At 42.8% G+C, this 21,085-nt stretch overlaps 1 protein-coding gene across 1 annotated transcript in view; it reads right to left on the reverse strand.

Moving 5' to 3' along the window:
• The window catches only part of RP1 (RP1 axonemal microtubule associated), a 295,040-nt gene that overhangs the window by 204,658 nt on the left and 69,297 nt on the right, over positions 1 to 21,085 (reverse strand). Inside the window, exons 16-18 of the mRNA XM_073329615.1 lie at positions 18,902 to 19,033; positions 12,750 to 12,952; positions 222 to 308 (exon numbers count right to left, since the gene is read on the reverse strand). Coding sequence (XP_073185716.1) covers positions 222 to 308; positions 12,750 to 12,952; positions 18,902 to 19,033 — 422 coding nt within the window. The remainder of the gene's footprint in view (positions 1 to 221; positions 309 to 12,749; positions 12,953 to 18,901; positions 19,034 to 21,085) is intronic.

Below are 21,085 nucleotides of genomic sequence, written 5' to 3' on the forward strand. Positions count from 1 at the left end.
CCACTTTCTGCCTCAGTTATCTCATCTGTAAAATGATACTTACTCTTCTCTATAAAGTGATTTGAGTTGAAAAGTGCTAAATAAGTACTAATTATTATTTTAATTATCACCCAACCTGTGCCATTCAGTTTTTACAAGATTTACTATAAAGTCACAAAGCAATTAATTAAAGCACTAATTATGCTGAAGAATGATCAGCAAATTAACCATAAAAATCTTACCTTTTCTAACTTCCATTCTGGGTGTTCATTTATTCCATCATGTCCTATCCTTATCTTATAGAATTCTCCAATATATTTTATTTCAACCTGAATTTAAACACAAAACAGCACATGTAAATAAGGATCAAGCATTGAAGCTCTATACTTCAGGCTTGCTTGGCTTGTGATGTGAAGGTTAGAGGCTGTTTAACCAAAGCTCCCATTGGAGAACTGACCCTGCAGTTGATTCAAGATTAGAAGGCAGCCTTACACAATTCTACTTGCCCACACATATTGCGTGCAAAGCTTCTTGACAATAAGAGTGGACGTGTGTATTTTGTGCCCAGGCTGCTATCTTTTCATGATAGTTTTGCAAAAAAACCCAACCCTCGAAATATTTCCTTTCCTGTGTTTCAGCTTATTGCAGGTGAAAGAAAAAACTAATGTACTTTTCACCATTTGTGCTGTTTACACTTTTTGCCATTCATTCAGCTTGGCTAACGAGGGCCACATTTTTAAAAAAATTAGTCCACGTGCACAACTGTCATCCTTTCCCAATTTCCCTGAGAAAGTGAAGTACCCAAGTGTACAAAGATAGGCATGCAACAATTCATGCATATTTTCAGGCAAACCTTGGACTGCCCCTTTTCAAAATCTGGCCCTGAAAATAGGCTATTCAGTTTCTCTTCTGCATAGGCGCTAATATAATTAGATGGATTCCACCTTAGCCCCAGTGGAACCAAGATACTGGCACAGAAAATTAGCAATATTTTTGAGATGGTTTCAACTCGCAAGTTGGGGAAAAAAATGGTTGGACAAAGCTGAACAGTGAGCGACACAAAAATAAATCTGTCCAGTAAAAGATAGATCAGAAATTACAGCTGAGCTGGAGGAGGGACGATTTACATCAGAGGTACATTCTGAAAAAGTAAAAGAGTGGCAGATTATAAAGTTGAATAACAATAGGCATGCCATCAAAAGTGAAAACTGAAACATGCTGGATCAATGTGAAATGCTAAAAAGCAAAAACAGATGAACTACTATACTTGGTCGTGGAAGAGGACACTGATGTAATTGGCATTATTAACATATAAGGGCGTGTCAAAAAAACTCAAGGGGATCTAGTAATACCCGGCTAGGTAGGACAGATTAGCTGGTAGAAGTGGGAGATTAGTACAATATCTAAAAGAGTCCATTGAATCTAAGAGCCTGATTCTCCTCTCACTTATACCAGCCTAAATCTGGATTGACTCCATCAAAGATAGCGGAGCAATCTTGGTGTAAAACTAACGTGACAAGGGAATCGGGCTAACAATTTCTGAGCAGACAGGACCATACAATAGAATCTGACTACAAATCCCAAATCATATGAATACAAATGTACCATCAACCTCCTGTTGAGGAAAAAGGTATTGAGTACACAGCGGTGAAGGGGATCGAAGAGAAACCTCAGGCCTCACTCCGGCATTGGGATCTCCTAGAGTGGAACCCTGCACATGCACCAAGTCCCACTGACATATGCACAGGCATCTGTTCAAGCAGATCCCAATGCAGGATTGGGTCTACAGCTAAAAAAAAAGACCCAGTGAGCAAGTTTAGTTACCTACATATAGACTGGCCATTTGTCACAATGAGAGAAGCAATTTTATGACACTTTAAACACTTGCTTCTTGGAACAGGTATGTAAGGGTATGTCTACACTACGGAATAAGGTCAAATTTACAGAAGTCGGTTTTTTAGAAATCGGTTTTATATATTCGAGTGTGTGTGTCCCCACAGAAAATGCTCTAAGTCCATTAAGTGCATTAACTCGGCGGAGCGCTTCCACAGTACCGAGGCTAGAGTCGACTTCCGGAGCGTTGCACTGTGGGTAGCTATCCCACAGTTGCCGCAGTCTCCGCTGCCCATTGGAATTCTGGGTTGAGATCCCAATGCCTGATGGGGCTAAAACATTGTCGCGGGTGGTTCTGGGTACATATCGTCAGGCCCCCGTTCCCTCCCTCCCTCCGTGAAAGCAAGGGCAGACAATCATTTCGCGCCTTTTTTCCTGAGTTACCTGTGCAGACGCCATACCACGGCAAGCATGGAGCCCGCTCAGGTAACCGTCACCCTATGTCTCCTGGGTGCTGGCAGACGCGGTACGGCTTTGCTGTACAGTAGCAGCAACCCATTGCCTTCTGGCAGCAGACGGTGCAATACGACTGGTAGTCGTCCTCGTCATGTCCGAGGTGCTCCTGGCCACGTCGGCTGGGAGCGCCTGGGCAGACATGGGCTCAGGGACTAAATTTGGAGTGACTTGACCAGGTCATTCTCTTTAGTCCTGCAGTCAGTCCTATTGAACCGTCTTATGGTGAGCGGGCAGGCGATACGGACTGCTAGCAGTCGTACTGTACCATCTTCTTCCAGGCAGGCAAGAGATGAGGATGGCTAGCAGTCGTACTGTACCATCTTCTGCCGAGCAGCCATGAGATGTGGATGGCATGCAGTCCTTCTGCACCGTCTGCTGCCAGCCAAAGATGTAAAAGATAGATGGAGTGGGTCAAAACAAGAAATAGACCAGATTTGTTTTGTACTCATTTGCCTCCTCCCCTGTCTAGGGGACTCATTCCTCTAGGTCACACTGCAGTCACTCACAGAGAAGGTGCAGCGAGGTAAATCTAGCCATGTATCAATCAGAGGCCAGGCTAACCGACTTGTTCCAATAAGAACGATAACTTAGGTGCACCATTTCTTATTGGAACCCTCCGTGAAGTCCTGCCTGAAATACTCCTTGATGTAAAGACACCCCCTTTGTTGATTTTAGCTCCCTGAAGCCAACCCTGTAAGCCGTGTCGTCAGTCGCCCCTCCCTCCATCAGAGCAACGGCAGACAATCGTTCCGCGCCTTTTTTCTGTGCGGACGCCATACCAAGGCAAGCATGGAGGCCGCTCAGCTCACTTTGGCAATTAGGATCACATTAAACACCACACGCATTATCCAGCAGTATATGCAGCACCGGAACCTGGCAAAGCGATACCGGGCGAGGAGGCGACGTCAGCGCAGTCACGTGAGTGATCAGGACATGGACACAGATTTCTCTGAAAGCATGGGCCCTGCCAATGCATGCATCATGGTGCTAATGGGGCAGGTTCATGCTGTGGAATGCCGATTCTGGGCTCGGGAAACAAGCACAGACTGGTGGGACCACATAGTGTTGCAGGTGTGGGACGATTCCCAGTGGCTGCGAAACTTTCGCATGCGTAAGAGCACTTTCATGGAACTTTGTGACTTGCTTTCCCCTGCCCTGAGGTGCATGAATACCAAGATGAGAGCAGCCCTCACAGTTGAGAAGCGAGTGGCGATAGCCCTGTGGAAGCTTGCAACGCCAGACAGCTACCGGTCAGTTGGGAATCAATTTGGAGTGGGCAAATCTACTGTGGGGGCTGCTGTGATGCAAGTAGCCCACGCAATCAAAGATCTGCTGATATCAAGGGTAGTGACCCTGGGAAATGTGCAGGTCATAGTGGATGGCTTTGCTGCAATGGGATTCCCTAACTGTGGTGGGGCCATAGATGGAACCCATATCCCTCTCTTGGCACCGGAGCACCAAGCCGCCGAGTACATAAACCGCAAGGGGTACTTTTCAATAGTGCTGCAAGCACTGGTGGATGACAAGGGATGTTTCACCAACATCAACGTGGGATGGCCGGGAAAGGTGCATGATGCTCGCATCTTCAGGAACTCTGGTCTGTTTCAAAAGCTGTAGGAAGGAACTTTATTCCCAGACCAGAAAATAACTGTTGGGGATGTTGAAATGCCTATATGTATCCTTGGGGACCCAGCCTACCCCTTAATGCCATGGCTCATGAAGCTGTACACAGGCAGCCTGGACAGTAGTCAGGAGCTGTTCAACTACAGGCTGAGCAAGTGCAGAATGGTGGTAGAATGTACATTTGGACGTTTAAAGGCGCGCTGGCGCAGTTTACTGACTCGCTTAGACCTCAGCGAAACCAATATTCCCACTGTTATTACTGCTTGCTGTGTGCTCCACAATATCTGTGAGAGTAAGGGGGAGACGTTTATGGCGGGGTGGGAGGTTGAGGCAAATCGCCTGGCTGCTGGTTACACGCAGCCAGACACCAGGGCGGTTAGAAGAGCACAGGAGGGCGTGGTACGCATCACAGAAACTTTGAAAACCAGTTTCATGACTGGCCAGGCTACGGTGTGAAAGTTCTGTTTGTTTCTCCTTGATGAAACCCCCCGCCCCTTGGTTCACTCTACTTCCCTGTAAGCTAACCACCCGCCCCTCCTCCCTTCAATCACCGCTTGCAGAGGCAATAAAGTCATTGTTGCTTCACATTCATGCATTCTTTATTCATTCATCACACAAATAGGGGGATGACTACCAAGGTAGCCCAGGAGGGGTGGTGGAGGAGGGAAGGAAAATGCCACACAGCACTTTAAGCACAGCACTTTAAAAGTTTACAACTTTAAAATTTATTGAATGACAGCCTTCTTTTTTTGGGGCAATCCTCTGTGGTGGAGTGGCTGGTTGGCCGGAGGGCCCCCCACCGCGTTCTTGGGCGTCTGGGTGTGGAGGCTATGGAATTTGGGGAGGAGGGCGGTTGGTTACAGAGGGGCTGCAGTGGCAGTCTGTGCTCCAGCTGCCTTTGCTGCAGCTCAACCATACACTGGAGCATACTGGTTTGGTCCTGCAGCAGCCTCAGCATTGAATCCTGCCTCCTCTCATCACGCTGCCGCCACATTTGAGCTTCAGCCCTGTCTTCAGCCCGCCACTTACTCTCTTCAGCCCGCCACTTACTCTCTTCAGCCCGCCACCTCTCCTCCCGGTCATTTTGTGCTTTCCTGCACTCTGACATTATTTGCCTCCACGCATTCGTCTGTGCTCTGTCAGTGTGGGAGGACAGCATGAGCTCGGAGAACATTTCATCGCGAGTGCGTTTTTTTTTCTTTCTAAGCTTCACTAGCCTCTGGGAAGGAGAAGATCCTGTGATCATTGAAACACATGCAGCTGGTGGAGAAAAAAAAAGGGACAGCGGTATTTAAAAAGACACATTTTATAAAACAGTGGCTACACTCTTTCAGGGTAAACCTTGCTGTTAACATTACATACATAGCACATGTGCTTTCGTTACAAGGTCGCATTTTGCCTCCCCCCACCGCGTGACTACCCCCTCATTCCTCCCCCCTCCCTGTGGCTAACAGCGGGGAACATTTCTGTTTAGCCACAGGAAAACAGCCCAGCAGGAATGGGCTCCTCTGAGTGTCCCCTGAAGAAAAGCACTCTATTTCAACCAGGTGACCATGAATTATATCTCACTCTCCTGAGGATAACACAGAGAGATAAAGAACGGATGTTGTTTGAATGCCAGCAAACATACACTGCAATGCTTTGTTCTACAATGATTCCCGAGTACGTGTTACTGGCTTGGAGTGGTAAAGTGTCCTACCATGAAGGACGCAATAAGGCTGCCCTCCCCAGAAACCTTTTGCAAAGGCTTTAGGACTACATCTAGGAGAACCGCGAATGCCAGGGCAAAGTAATCCTTTCACATGCTTGCTTTTAAACCATGCATAGTATTTTAAAAGGTACACTCACCAGAGGTCCCTTCTCCGCCTGCTGGGTCCAGGAGGCAGCCTTGGGTGGGTTCGGGGGGTACTGGCTCCAGGTCCAGGGTGAGAAACAATTCCTGGCTGTTGGGAAAACCGGTTTCTCCGCTTGCTTGTTGTGAGCTATCTACAACCTCATCATCATCATCATCTTCTTCTTCTTCATCCCCAAAACCTGCTTCCGTATTGCCTCCATCTCCATTGAAGGAGTCAAACAACACGGCTGGGGTCGTGGTGGCTGAAGCCCCTAAAATGGCATGCAGCTCATCATAGAAGCGGCATGTTTGGGGCTCTGACCCAGAGCGGCTGTTCGCCTCTCTGGTTTTCTGGTAGGCTTGCCTCAGCTCCTTCAGTTTCACACGGCACTGCTTCGGGTCCCTGTTATGGCCTCTGTCCTTCATGCCCTGGGAGATTTTGACAAAGGTTTTGGCATTTCGAAAACTGGAACGGAGTTCTGATAGCACGGATTCCTCTCCCCAAACAGCGATCAGATCCCGTACCTCCCGTTCGGTCCATGCTGGAGCTCTTTTGCGATTCTGGGACTCCATCATGGTCACCTGTGCTGATGAGCTCTGCATGGTCACCTGCAGCTTGCCACGCTGGCCAAACAGGAAATGAGATTCAAAAGTTCGCGGTTCTTTTCCTGTCTACCTGGCCAGTGCATCTGAGTTGAGAGTGCTGTCCAGAGCGGTCACAATGGAGCACTCTGGGATAGCTCCCAGAGGCCAATACCGTCGAATTGTGTCCACAGTACCCCAAATTCGAGCCGGTAACGTCGATTTAAGCGCTAATCCACTTGTCAGGGGTGGAGTAAGGAAATCGATTTTAAGAGCCCTTTAAGTCGAAATAAAGGGCTTCATTGTGTGGACGGGTGCAGGTTTACATCGATTTAACGCTGCTAAATTCGACCTAAAGTCCTAGTGTAGACCAGGGCTTAGGGCTAAGTAATACACATGGGGTTGGTTCAAGGAGCAACTGTAGTTAGGCCACTAAATAACAGTGACCTCAATACAATTAAATTCAGCATCCTTGAGGGGAATCTTAATCCCTCAATGTTGGCAGTCTCCTTTTAACTCAGGTCAGAAAATAAACAGTAGAGATGCCAGTGTAAGTATATGAATTTGCTGGACCTTCTGAATCCTAGATCTAGGATTGGAACAGACAAGGCATGGAATGGAGAATCCCCTTTCTCTTCTGGAATATACCAGCGAATCAAAGCGCAGTCAACACTCAAAGGTACACTTAGACTTGGGAGTACTTTCCAGAAATTACTGCCATTTTGCGGAGTTGTTTTGACAAATATTCAGAGCATCTGTCCAGTTCGTGAATATGAAAATGTAAACCATGCAGCAAAATAACATCTCTCAGGATGTATTAGAGCAACACGGTTAAAAAATGACAGGTTTTCTAACATAAAACCTAGTATTAGTCATAAAACTGTATGGAGGACACAAAAGGCCCAAATAATCCAGCTCCAAAAAATAGCATAGAGAGATCTGTAAACTGTTAGAAGTCACTGATGTATTCTTATCTTTTTGATTGAATACAGTTTGTATTTCACTTGCACCTTTACTTTGTAAAGCATTTTGTTGCACCGTTAAGTATAAAGGATACTCTTATAGCCCAACTCTATCCCATTTTTCAGGTTGTTTTGATGCTGAACTGTTATCATTATTTAAATTGAATACAAATCATTTCACATCCTATACACTGTAGTACAAGTAGAGGTTCTCAGGCACTTGAAAGGCAGATTTACTGTCAGATTATTTCTCAGTGAGTGTTCTTCTGACTAAAAGGCTTATGGCAGCATCCTCTGTCATATTCTCCTTTTTCCTAGCCTAGCTCACTGCTGGTTCAAATCCCAAAGAGCTGTTTACATTGTTTTAAATAGCTTTCTTTTTACTCTTTCTGTTAAAAATCCCTACTCATATATTATCCACCTACTCTCTATTTCCATTAATAAAAATAAAGTTTCCTTGTCTCCCCTCACTGCTTAATATTTCTCCAACTCTTATTTCTAGGCCCAGTGGCCTTTATAAGAACATTGTACTGCTCCCCAGAACACTTTGCCTGGCCAATACAAAGAATGTTTAAGAAAATAATGACAGTTTTCAGAGTAGCAGCCATGTTAGTCTGTATTCGCAAAAAGAAAAGGAGTACTTGTGGCACCTTAGAGACTCACCAATTTATTGAGCATAAGCTTTCGTGAGCTACAGCTCACTTCATCGGATGCATTCAGTGGAAAACATAGTGGGGAGATTTATATACACAGAGAACGTGAAAGAATGGGTGTTACCATACACACTGTAATGAGAATGATCACTTAAGGTGAGCTATTACCAGCAGAAGAGTGGGGGGGGATCTTTTGTAGTGATAATCAAGGTGGGCCATTTCCAGCAGTTGACCCTCAAATAAATTTGTTAGTCTCTAAGGTGCCACAAGTACTCCTTTTCTTTTTAAGAAAATAATGTTAACTCATACTTCTGTTTTCCTTGATGTTGCCACAGGTTGAGCAGCTCACAGGGTATAGGTGAGAGTTGGAGGATTCCAAGTCATTTACTGAGATCAGTGGGAAGATAGGGAAACTTAAATTATATTAACAAAACAAAATCTATCACCACACTTGGAAGATGATGATGTTCTCCATTTGATTCAGCAGTAATTTTCTTCTGTGGGCTCAGATCCTGATACCTCACCCATATTGTGTAGTACCTTACTCCATGAGTCAATAGGATCATATGATATGATGATATTAGAGTAAGGATGTCATAACCTGCTTCTGAGTCAATAAACTTGATATATTATCCTTTCATTCAAAAACTCTGAATATGTATTACTGTCATGTTTTATGCCTATTTTGATTATCCTTTTCCATCCCATTTGGTTAATGGTTCAGCTGGCCGGTCTGCCTGCCCTCTTTTGTGTCAGTGTTAATAGGCAATGTATTGGCTTTGTGGAAATGCAAGGAGTGACATCTGCCTAGAACAAGCTTCGCACCTATTTGTCTGGCCAAGAGAAAGATTCCCTTTGGTATAATTATTAGAGAAGGGTATAGTCAAGTGTGTCCATTAGTATAGTACGTATAATATGCCCAGGCAATCTTTTCTCATGTTAGCAGCCTCAAAGGGGATTCAACAGGTAATGTCTACTTACATGAGAAAGGGATGTGATTCCTTTTATTTCTAGAGGCAAGGGTATTTCCACTTTCTGATAGCTGTCTGCATGACTTTGGCAATAGGGAATCATAGAATCATAGAATATCAGGATTGGAAGGGACCTCAGGAGGTCATCTAGTCCAACCCCCTGTTCAAAGCAGGACCAATCTCCAACTAAATCATCCCAGCCAGGGCTTTGTCAAGCCTGACCTTAAAAATATCTAAGGAAGGAGATTCCACCACCTCCCTAGGTAACGCATTCCAGTCTTTCACCACCCTCCTAGTGAAAGTTTTTCCTAATATCCAACCTAAACCTCCCCCACTGCAACTTGAGACCATTATTCCTTGTTCTGTCATCAGCTACCACTGAGAACAATCTAGATCCATCCTCTTTGGAACCCCCTTTCAGGTAGTTGAAAGCAGCTATCAAATCCCCCCTCATTCTTCTCTTCCGCGGACTAAACAATCCCAGTTCCCTCAGACTCTCCTCATAAGTCATGTGCTCCAGTCCCCTAATCATTTTTGTTGCCCTCCGCTGGACTCTTTCCAATTTTTCCACATCCTTCTTGTAGCATGTAGCCCAAAACTGGACACAGTACTCCAGATGAATCCTCACCAATGTCGAATAGAGGGGAACGATCACATCCCTCGATCTGCTGGCAATGCCCCTACATATACATCCCAAAATGCCATTGGCCTTCTTGGCAACAAGGGCACAATGTTGACTTATATCCAGCTTCTCATCCACTGTAACCCCTAGGTCCTTGTCTGCAGAACTGCTGCCGAGCCATTCGGTCCCTAGTCTGTAGTGGTGCATGGGATTCTTCCGTCCTAAGTGCAGAACTCTGCACTTGTCCTTGTTGAACCTCATCAGATTTTTTTTGGCCCAATCCTCTAATTTGACTAGGACCCTCTGTATCCTATCCCTACCCTCCAGAGTATCTACCTCTCCTCCCAGTTTAGTGTCATCTGCAAACTTGCTGAGAGTGCAATCCACACCATCCTCCAGATCATTTATGAAGATATTGAACAAAACCAGCCCCAGGACCGACCCTTGGAGCACTCCACTTGATACCGGCTGCCAACTAGACATGGAGCCATTGATCACTACCCCTTGAGCCCGACAATCTAGCCAACTTTCTATCTACCTTATAGTCTATTCATCCAGCCCATACTTCTTTAACTTGCTGGCAAGAATACTGTGGGAGACCGTGTCAAAAGCTTTGCTAAAGTCAAGGAACAATACGTCCACCGCTTTCCCCTCATCCACAGAGCCAGTTATCTTGTCATAGAAGGCAATTAGATTAGTCAGGCATGACTTGCCCTTGGTGAATCCATGCTGACTGTTCCTGATCACTTTCCTCTCCTCTAAGTGCTTCGGAATTGATTCCTTGAGGACCTGCTCATGATTTTTCCAGGGACTTAGGTGAGGCTGACTGGCCTGTAATTCCTAGGATCCTCCTTCTTCCCTTTTTTTAAAGATGGGCACTACATTAGCCTTTTTCCAGTCGTCTGGGACTTCCCCAGATTGCCATGAGTTTTCAAAGATAATGGCCAATGGCTCTGCAATCACATCCTCCAACTCCTTTAGCACTCTCGGATGCAGCACATCCAGCCCCATGGACTTGTGCTTGTCCAGCTTTTCTAAATAGTCCCGAACTACTTCTTTCTCCACAGAGGGCTGGTCACCTCCTCCCCATGCTGTGCTGCCCAGTGCAGTAGTCTGGGAGTTGACCTTGTTCATGAAGACAGAGGCAAAAAAAAAAAGCACTGCGTACATTAGCTTTTTCCACATCCTCTGTCACTAGGTTGCCTCCCTCATTCAGTAAGGGGCCCACACTTTCTTTGACTTTCTTCTTGTTGCTAACATACCTGAAGAAACCCTTCTTGTTACTCTTAACATCTCTTGCTAGCTGCAACTCCAGGTGTGATTTGGCCTTCCTGATTTCACTCCTGCATCCCCGAGCAATATTTTTATACTCTTCCCTGGTCATTTGTCCAATCTTCCACTTCTTGTAAGCTTCTTTTTTGTGTTCAAGACCAGCAAGGATTTCACTGTTAAGCCAAGCTGGTCGCTTGCCATATTTACTATTCTTTCTACACATTGGGATGGTTTGTCCCTGTAACCTCAATAAGGATTCTTTAAAATACAGCCAGCTCTCCTGGACTCCTTTCCCCCTCATGTTATTCTCCCAGGGGATCCTGCTTTAGGAAAGGGATTCAAATTGCCCTGGGTTACCATAATGCTGTCTGAGACAGTTTTCTTCCTAGAACTCCTAGCTAGACCTCTGAGGAAGTCGATCATTTTAAAAATGAAAAAGTGAAGTCTCCTGCTTTAGCAAAGTGCAAGTGGAAACACGTCAGGCTCAAGCACAGAAGCAATAAAGAGAATCAGTAATAAAACCAATCTTGCATTCCTCGCTCCATTCTCGTCGACTGCTATACTCGCACTGATCCACAGGTACAAACAATGTCACTTTTGAAAAGAGTACTTACTCATTAGCTAGCTTTTGATGGATTTGTCTACTGCAGGCTAATGAGGGGAAATGTTTTAATTGATATTTGTTATGTCAGGCCTGAAAGCCAGAGCGTCAGTGTGTGGAGTGTAGCAGCCCATGCTGCTGATGGAGAGATTCTTCTTTTCTTCAAGATCAATATTCATAGGACATGGCTATAATGGATATCTATTTTATAGCAGGACAATTGGTCCATATCTTAGGGAATCTATGGACAGGGAGAGAAGTTAATATTGCAGACATGCTATTACCCAAAACTGGTTATAAATTATTCACTAGTGAGGAGAAAGGAGTTCCCAGTGGGTTGTAGCTCTGTGAAATATACACTGTACGTATTTCCAAAACTAACATCACAGCTAATAGCCTCAATACTTAAGCCATATTAGTACAAAGTACTTATTAATTATTATTATGGGCAATAAGGATCTTGGTGTGAGTCACAACTACAGTAGTATAGAAGATGCACACACAGCAAGTTCTAGTACATGATGGGCAGTATCATTTCTGGTGAATTAATTCATACATGGCTTCCGGCTGGAAGACAACAAAAGAGGATATGTCCCTCCTATAAAAGCTTTGTGTGAGAACCAAGAGAAGCTTTAGCCCTTTGTTAATAGTAATTTCTTCCTTCCATTCTATCTGGAGGTAAGCTCCTTTACAAACTGGATCCTAATTATATTAATAAAGTCAACCGCAAAACTCCTTTTGTTTTCATTGCAGGATATAAACAGGATCAGATCCTGACAATGTAACATTCATGTTATTGTAATCTATTAATACCATGTATAAACCTTTTACATTTCAGTCTTTTATTAGGGCATTAGTTAGCTGGAAAACGGTGAGGTTATGACTCTTAGCAGAGCCAACCATGCAGTACTCATTTTTGAGCCATGATTACAACAGTGTATTCAAGAATGCATTTCATTTCTAAAGATCCTGTAAATGATACACATCTTTCAGTGGATATGATTTGTGCAGAGGTAGATGGTTTCTAAGACTAGTTTCAAACCAACTGCCTAAACTAATTGCTTTAAAGAAAGCAATTTACTTCCGCAGTTTCCCCTGCTTGTCTAAGATATGAGAGAAAAGAGTATTTCCTCTGTCATGTACTATATATATTTAGCTAATTTAATACAGAATTCAGAGACATTGGATATAGATTTATTTTATGCAGTAAGTATAGGGAGAAAACATTTTCCCTATCACATGAGAGAATTATCTTTGGAAAGGTATTCAGTAAAATAATGTTCCCAGCCTTCATTAGCTACCTGAAATTCATCCTCCTGCCTGGGAAGAAATAGTTGCTCCCCGTTGTCCTTGCCAAGAGTTATTGGTCCAGCTACTCCTTTGTCTCCATATATCCAGAGTGTGACATTTGCTTGAGTTCCTGCATTTCCTGTCAGCACTGACACTTTCCATTCATCATCTAAAGGAAGGGGATACTTGGTACCTTGGGTATTTTTCATTTCCTCTGTGAAATACAGAACATTAGTGGTAAATCAAAATTGACATGAAACTGACAGTCCCTGTTGTAACATCAGCACATAAAGGAAACATAACAGAAAGAGGATTGTATTTTTTCACTGTAAGTGAGGGAGGCTAAAAAGATTGATTTGTGTTTTTTGTCTAGTCCAAAATGTTCTGGTTAGCTGAAACTGAACTACTAAAATCAAACTGGAAAAGACCAAGCATCTCAAATGTGTACTCCCCAACCCTACAATGTGCTTCCCCATCCTTGCAATGTTCTATGATTCAATGGAAACGCCAGTTTCTAAGATCTCTTTACCTATCTTCATTGTGGAATTACATATTGTCACAATCAGAAGATGAAGTCAGAAATTTAAAAATGGAGAGCAATAAAGTAAAACTGAAATAGCTGTCTGTTGCTTTAAAATATGTGCAAGCTAAACAAGGGTGAGTTGAATCATATATTTCTCAAACAGCTATATACGCTGGTGTTCAGGAAATTTCTTATTCAGGATCTGTTGCTGTCAAGGGTAGCAAAATGAAACCGAGAAGAGATCCTGTATGATGTACTTTACTGCGCTGCTTGCAAATAGAGCCGGGGAGGTGGGGTGCAGAAACTCTTCCTGTGTGGGGCCATGTCATGTACTATACCGGTTCCATTGTTTTGGAGTAAGTTGGTTTCTACTTCTTTAGAGGGGTGAGACCATGACAGTAACATTTTTTGTGGTGTGAAGGCCCTCACTATCTGTTTAAAACAATTGTATATAGTTGAGTACTTTTCATTTCTTCCAGCATTTAGGATAATTCAGCACTGGTATCAAATAGGATTTCTCATGTGCTTAAAGCTAAGCTTATGCTTAAGTATTTCCTGGATTGGTGCCATAATACTCAATTTGAAAGAATCATTAATACCTGAAAGCAGAGTCAAATTAAGTTTCAAATAAAAAAAAAGTGACTATCTGAGGAAAGTAAATGGAAGAACAGCTTTGAACTCAGTACTTCTTTAAATTCATGCACGCACCCAGTTTTTATTTTACCCTTTAAAAAAAAATTAAACTTTTTACTGTGTTTACAGGTCAGATTCTAACTCACAAGTCACAAAATGAGCATAACATACCACAGATCATTAGCCCCAAAGCACAGACCTCTGCCATTTAAGTTAAAGAAAGTAACCCTATTGGCTTTCAGGCATAGTAAGCTGTTAGCCTCTATGTGGATTAGTCACTAGAGAGGAACACAACTTATTACAAGTAAATTTCACAAGCTGATGGCCTGACCAAATTTAATTTTGGAAGAGAGAAATTCACTTCAATGATTGCCTCCACTGATCTTTTGCCCAATGTTGAGGATAAAGATGTACTTGCAAATCTCAAACGACAAACCTGGAAGTGAAGCATGAATGAATGGAGTCTCAGCAGGGAGGAACATAATTTTGAATATTTCTAATTCAAATGGATTAGCAACCGTCATATGTCTGAAATATTATTCCTTCATGGGGTAGTGCTGTCAGCTAAGTGCTGTCCACTTACACACCGGCTCTGCTCGGAAGAGTTTGCAATCTATAGCTAACTGTTCTGGCCCAAGGGGAAGATACTGCAGTAAAAGAAAAGGCTGATAAACATTCCATCTGCAATCCACTACTGGAACAATAAGATAGAAAACATAAATAGCTGAAGAATATGTTCTCTAAGGGCCTGTCTACACTTACTGGTAGACCAGCACGGATTGCAGTGAGTGTCGATTTAGTGGGTCTGGTGAAGACATGCTAAATCGATGGGAGAGCACTCTTCCATTGATTTGTGTACTCCACCTCCCCAAGAAGTGTAAGGGAAGACAACAGGAAATGTTCTCCCATCGACACAGGGCAGTGTAGCCACCGTGGTAAGTGGATCTAACTGCAAAAGATAGATTGATTTATCGAGGTAGTGTAGGCCAGCCCTAAGAGAGTTCCCACCAACATAAAACTCTCTTTAGGTTCCACATTGATTAAAAACTATAGTACCTCTTGATATCTGGGTATATTTTTTTTTTATACCAAGGACAATTTCCTTTCTGTTTGTTAAACAGAAGAAGAAAAAGAAAATAAAGTATAATACATGACAGATACCAGCAAAACCTCTGAACTTCAAAGTTATGTTTGAAATTCCAGCCATAACTCATCTCATTCTATATTTCTGTTAGTATTAACAAAAGTACTTAGTGAAAGACAAGACTTTGGCTCCTTTGGATTTGTTTCTTATTAAGTATATATAAGCAAAAAAAATTCCACATTAACTTGAAATGTCTATGAAACAAAGTGGTTAACTGAAAAGAAGATGGATCAGTTTAACACAGTCCTGATTTTTCTTATTAAGTTCCTTAGATGTCACTTTTATTATATCGGTAGCTGTTTTATGAAAAGCAGTGCAGTGGTAATCAAGAAAAATTATATAGTCAATTTTATCAAATGTATATTCTAGTTGGATCCAAAATACATTTAACTACAGAAATATATAGAGAAAAGGGTTTTCCTTTACCACATTAAAATCTCACATTTAAACCAAATGATTCAGGTAACTAAAGACCTGGCTCTGCATTGGGATCGACTAATACTCCCCGGTGGGGAGTCCCACTGATGCCTAAGGAATTTGATACAGAACCAAGGGCCAAATTCTGGGATTCTAACTCAGGCAACACTGCAACACAAATAAGTCAGAGGATCGCCCTAGAGAGGACTGCTGAATTTGTCCCAGAGATTGTAAGCTATTTCAAGCAAAGTCTGACTCCTTTTTGTTTGTTTGTTTGTGTTGTATATTAGTATTTGTCTGTAAGGTACCAACCAAGCTATGGCACTGTGGAAATAATAAATAATGTCATAAGAAATGCTGTTTTTATGGGATTTTCAGCCATTTGGCGAGCAGCTGATAGTCACTTGGCCAGGGTTGCAGCTGGTTATGCAGCTCTCTGATCAAGGGCGTAGCCAGAGGTGGACCTGGGTGGGCTGCAGCCCGCTCGCTTAGCATCCAGGCTACCCAAACCTGAGCAGGAGTCTAGTGCTGCCACAGCGGCCTGGCGCGTCACTCAGGCACCTGAAATTCAGGACAGAACTGTGCACCCCCCACTGAGAAAGCTACGTTCCGGCAGCTCTGCCTTGCCGTTTTCTGCGCTGACCCATGCACGTGTGCTCAGCTCGGCAGGTGAAGACCTGTGTCTGGGGGTACCAAGGCTGGGAAGAGGGTGTGGCATCGGGGGAGAAGCCTAGCTAGCACAGTGTGTCATTGCCTGTCCACCTGGAAGTCAGGGGCCACACAAATTTCCACTCCTAGTTACGCCACTGTCTCTGATAGCGGCCATTTAGCCTCCTCTTTCGCTGTTGTACATATTTATGTTTCCACCACAGGAATTTTTAATGATGATTTCAGAAACACAATGGTGAATGATGACAATCAAAATTCCCACATCAATTCCCACACTTGTGAGATCTCACAGGATTCCTGTAATCTCTCAGGGAAAACTTTACTGTGCAGAACCCACCAATGAATACATCATTGGGCCTAGACCTGCATTGTCAGAGAGATGGTCTGAACAACTTAAAGAGTTACTGTAGATGTTATAAAGGTGAATGTTAGGGGCATAGCTGGGGACATACACTAAACATCCACTTACAGAATCAATTGCCACCTTTTTATGAATACTAACTTGAGGATTTAAAAACAAAATCAGTGTAATAGGTCAATGTGGATTAAAAATCTTTCAGCTTTCAATGATTCCCCCCTACCCCCACACCCCCAAAAAAACCCTGTGAAAAGTGAGTCACCTGTTAAAATGCTCCATAGGAAAATATTCTTCATAAAAGAAACATTTTCTTTGAAAGATACAGTCAACTTTTGTATTTCCATTTAGTTTGCATTGACATAAAAAGGACCCCATAGTTATTACTGCTCATAAATACTCCTTACAAAGTGTGATAGAGACTTTACCTGAACCATTTTTAGGGTCAATATCTCCTCTGGAAAACGATCCTGAGTACCAAACCCTAAAAACATTCTGCTTTGTTGAAACTACGTTTAATGATGTGTGTGCTGTTGCCCTATATTTTAAATTCAATGCACTGAACCATTTTCGGACAATCTATGACACATGCAGGCGGCTCTTGGTGCCACATCACAGGGCAATACCAGAGGAAGCCTAAGGAACCAGAAACGGAGATAGTGTTCTGAAATGAACACAGCAGTGATGCTGCCACAGAGATGTCTGTGCTATATGAAAATAATTCGTAATCGTTAGAAAAAATAGTCTGCACTGATTTTAATTAAACCAGGAGAGTTTGGTGCAGTCCTAATCCTGCACTGCATTTAAAGTCTCCTCTGGTATAAAACATATTGCTCCCAGTTTTCAGATCTGGGTACCCTGTAAATTAGCATGCCAAAATTTGGCATTTTGTTTATACAGGCACAACGGTACCTAAATTCCAGCAATGTCAATCAAAAGCAGAACTGGGCAACTCAAATTTGAGGGCCCTAGTTTGACAATTGGGCTCCTCAATTTATTATCTGTTGTGGGGGGAGGAGGGGAAGCTGTCCAGCCAAATAGTGCACAACACTAGAGGCTCTACAACCCCAGCATGTCCCCTCTGCAGAGGTAGGGGAAGGATGGAAGAATTGCATAACTGTGGATTCTCCATCCTCCCCCGCAGCATCTGAAACATAGGTGAACCACGCAAAGCAGAGGTCTGTTCCCCTACTCCACCCCACCATCCTGACCCCTTTCTTGAACAGGGGAACGTTGCACCACTGAGATAAGAACAAGATTCTCCCTTCAGAGAAAGTTCGCACGTGGGCTGCATGACCTTGTCCTGCTAAATCAGAAATCTTTAGACTTTGAAGAGAACATGAAACTCCTGCAAACTGAGTTCTTGACTGCTGCAAGTTTATTTATTTTATTTCGTACCATAGTAATCCGAGGACCAGGGCAAGAATTACTATCAAACAGCAATCTTTGTGGTTGAAGAGCAGACATTTCCATTTAGTTAGAAATACAGGGTGTTTTTTTGTTTTGTTTTTATTATTAATCCCTTAAAAAAAACCCTGGTTTAAATTGAATGGGGGTGGAAGTGAAATACTGAAACTTTAAAAAATACCAAAATACCTGAGTTTTCCGTCTCAAACACTTCTCACTGTAAATGGTATCACTGGTGAATCAGTGTTATTGTTTATATTATGGCAGTGTCCACAATCTGCTAGGCACTACATAACACACACTAGGGAACCAACCCTGCCCCAAACAATATGATCTTAATCCCTTTATGCCACTCCCAGTGTAGCAGGTTACTAGGGGGAGAGAATTGCTCAAGGCTTCAGCAATGCCCAGCTGATAGATGGCTCCTTGCGGGCCACAGGCAGACATGGATCAGATCAGCATTAACAACTCCTCACCCCATCAGTCCTGGGAACAGGTCCTCCTCATCTGCATCCCATGGATATTGGGGGCAACAGAGTACTGAGGCCAGTATGTACTGGGTCAAGAATCCTTACTCCCTTCCCCCAGTAAATTATACACAACAATATGATGCAGTCATATCAAAGTCCACTAAAGTAAATGGAAAGACTTCCACTGACCTCAATGGGCTTTTGTATTGGGCCCTACATTGTATTAGCGCAGTTATATAGAATGTAGAGTGGCTCAGATTAGTAGAGAAAAGAGCTGGGCTATATTATAATAATGTATTCAAAATCAGCACAGTGAAATTAGTCAAATCAGTTAGACGCTGACTATTGGCTAACCAATATGATAAACTTCACTGCTTCTTCAGATAAGAACAAGTCTGTTAAAGAGCAGTTCATATCCACACTGTACATTGCAACAGTCTAGAAAAGCCATGTGGTGTCGTCCCTAGGGTAGGCCATCACAAAGAAACATCAAAGGCAGACAAATCACAGCACTGCAATATAGATTTTTGAAAACTATTCCTTACTTGGGGGTGGAGAAGCTGATGGGCTCTGAGCCACTGGCTTCTGGGCTTTTGCTGGTTGATGTTCAGATTCTCTGATCCCTCTCTTTGGTTGGGTGGGAGTCGCAGATGTTCCCATAGGCTTTTCCCTGCCAACTAAAATAACAAAATGTAAGATGTGACACTACCAAAAAATCATTGGCTTCTCCTACTTAAAAGCTACCCATGTATTCAATGGCAAAAACTAGTAATAAACCTTGCAATTGTCAGACAAATGTACAAGATATACCAAAATCTTTTCTCTGTGCATTGCATAGATGTAAGTAATAGGTTTTTATTACTAGCAGCAAGCATAAAAAAAAAAAAAAAGAAAAAAAGATGGCATGCCAATAAAATCCATTCACCGCTTTGCGATTCTAAGCAACAATTTAACATTGATGTATGAATCAAATGACTCGTTCAAATGCAGTTTTCTTGACGTTAAGTCCCTCCACTGATGTTTTCTTTCTTAAAGGGGGCCATTGCTTTCTTTCAAATAGAACTGCCAGTGGCCATTTCTGAACTATGAAATAGCAAAGAGACAAATCTTGGCTGCTCTGAAAAAAGCATTACGTCCTTTTATCTTCTTTTATTAAGAAGCAAGGTATTTTAGGAACCAACTTTGATACTTGAGTCTATAATGGAGTAGCTATTAGTTTTATTATAGTGATGCCAGTTAGCATTGCTTTAGTTAAGGCTTTCCATTGAAAACCCTTTTCTTCATGGGTTTAGGAGGAAAAATTCTTCTCTCTCATCTGCATGGTATATAGTGACTCAAATATTCTGCCCCCTTCACTCCCAACCACACGCATGGTGCATGCACTGAACTTCCAGTGATGCCATGGTTATGATTACTTTTATTATAATGCTTCTGTGTACCTTTGGAATTGTTTAAATAATAATATAAACTGTGTGCTATAATACTGTCTCTGTCTGCTGACTGAGGTATTTTTGATGAGTTTATACTGCTTTTTTGTGTCTGGGGTTCCCAACTTATAGCCAAAGCTTGATGGTCAATTCCTCATTTTCATGGGCTCTCTCATTTTTTATCTGAAATATCTTTGAGCTAACATCCACAAGATATAAAAAGCTGTGACTGTACTGGTTTCTGCCAGGCTCTCACTGGCCAAGTGACTATCAGCTGCACGCCAAATGGAAAATAAAAAAGGGCTCTGAATGATATAATTCTTTATCAACTGGCTCATATATTTCATTATGGGGTGCATCAAAGCACTCTATGGAACTTTTAGTGCATGACAGTAGGGTCCACATGGACACTTAGTGAGTAGCAGGCTAGTGCAAGGTAGATTTACATCCTAGCCAGCCGCAAACTCAATGTTTGCATAGACAAGCCCTGAGTGTGATGAAAATTGGATAATGTATCACCCCATTAAACTACCAAATTAGAATCAAGAACTGGTCTTTTTAGGGAAACATGAAGGCTGGGATTTGCAAAGGACCTTAAGGGAGTTAATTGCCTAACTCAACAGGAATTGGGAACTTAAATCACTTGGGCCCAGATCCTCAAAGCTATTTAGGCTCCTAACTTTCATTGAAATCAATGGGAGTTAGGTGACTAAATACCTTTAAGGATCCAGGCCCCAGCTCCTTTGAAAATCCCATTATAAAGGAATAATCATTAAAGCATAAGCAATGTTAATTTAGAAGAAGGCCATTTTAATCATATGAAACTATTCCCATTTTGTAGATGGGATTATAAATGCCATATGAAGACAAGGCTGTCTCTGCAATTAAAACTCCATTGCCTTCAAAGATACGGGAGTTCTGTATGAGATGGGGTTGTAAGAGTGAACCATGGAAAGTTTTAATCAACCTATTAAACTGCTTTCTCTGTGGGGAAACAAGAGGTTTAGTAGCTCTTGTTATCCATCCTATGATTCAACATCAGAAAAGAATCAGTAGATGAAATTCCAAAAATTCACAGTCTGAATTATGTCTGTCCCTGTGTGGGAGCACTAGAGGGGGAGAAATTACAGGGAGCTATTTACCCTCTACTACATCTGCTCAGGAGACTTCAGAAAGCTAATTTACGGCTCTCTGCTGCCAAGGTGGTTAGAACAGACTGGCCCCGTGAGGGAATGTTTAGATGGGTGTGGCTTCCACATCTGGCCATGGGATAGTACTAGATAGGTTGCTCTGGGGCAGTAC

Source organism: Lepidochelys kempii, chromosome 2 (genome assembly GCF_965140285.1).
Source record: "Lepidochelys kempii isolate rLepKem1 chromosome 2, rLepKem1.hap1, whole genome shotgun sequence".
NCBI lineage: Eukaryota > Metazoa > Chordata > Testudines > Cheloniidae > Lepidochelys > Lepidochelys kempii.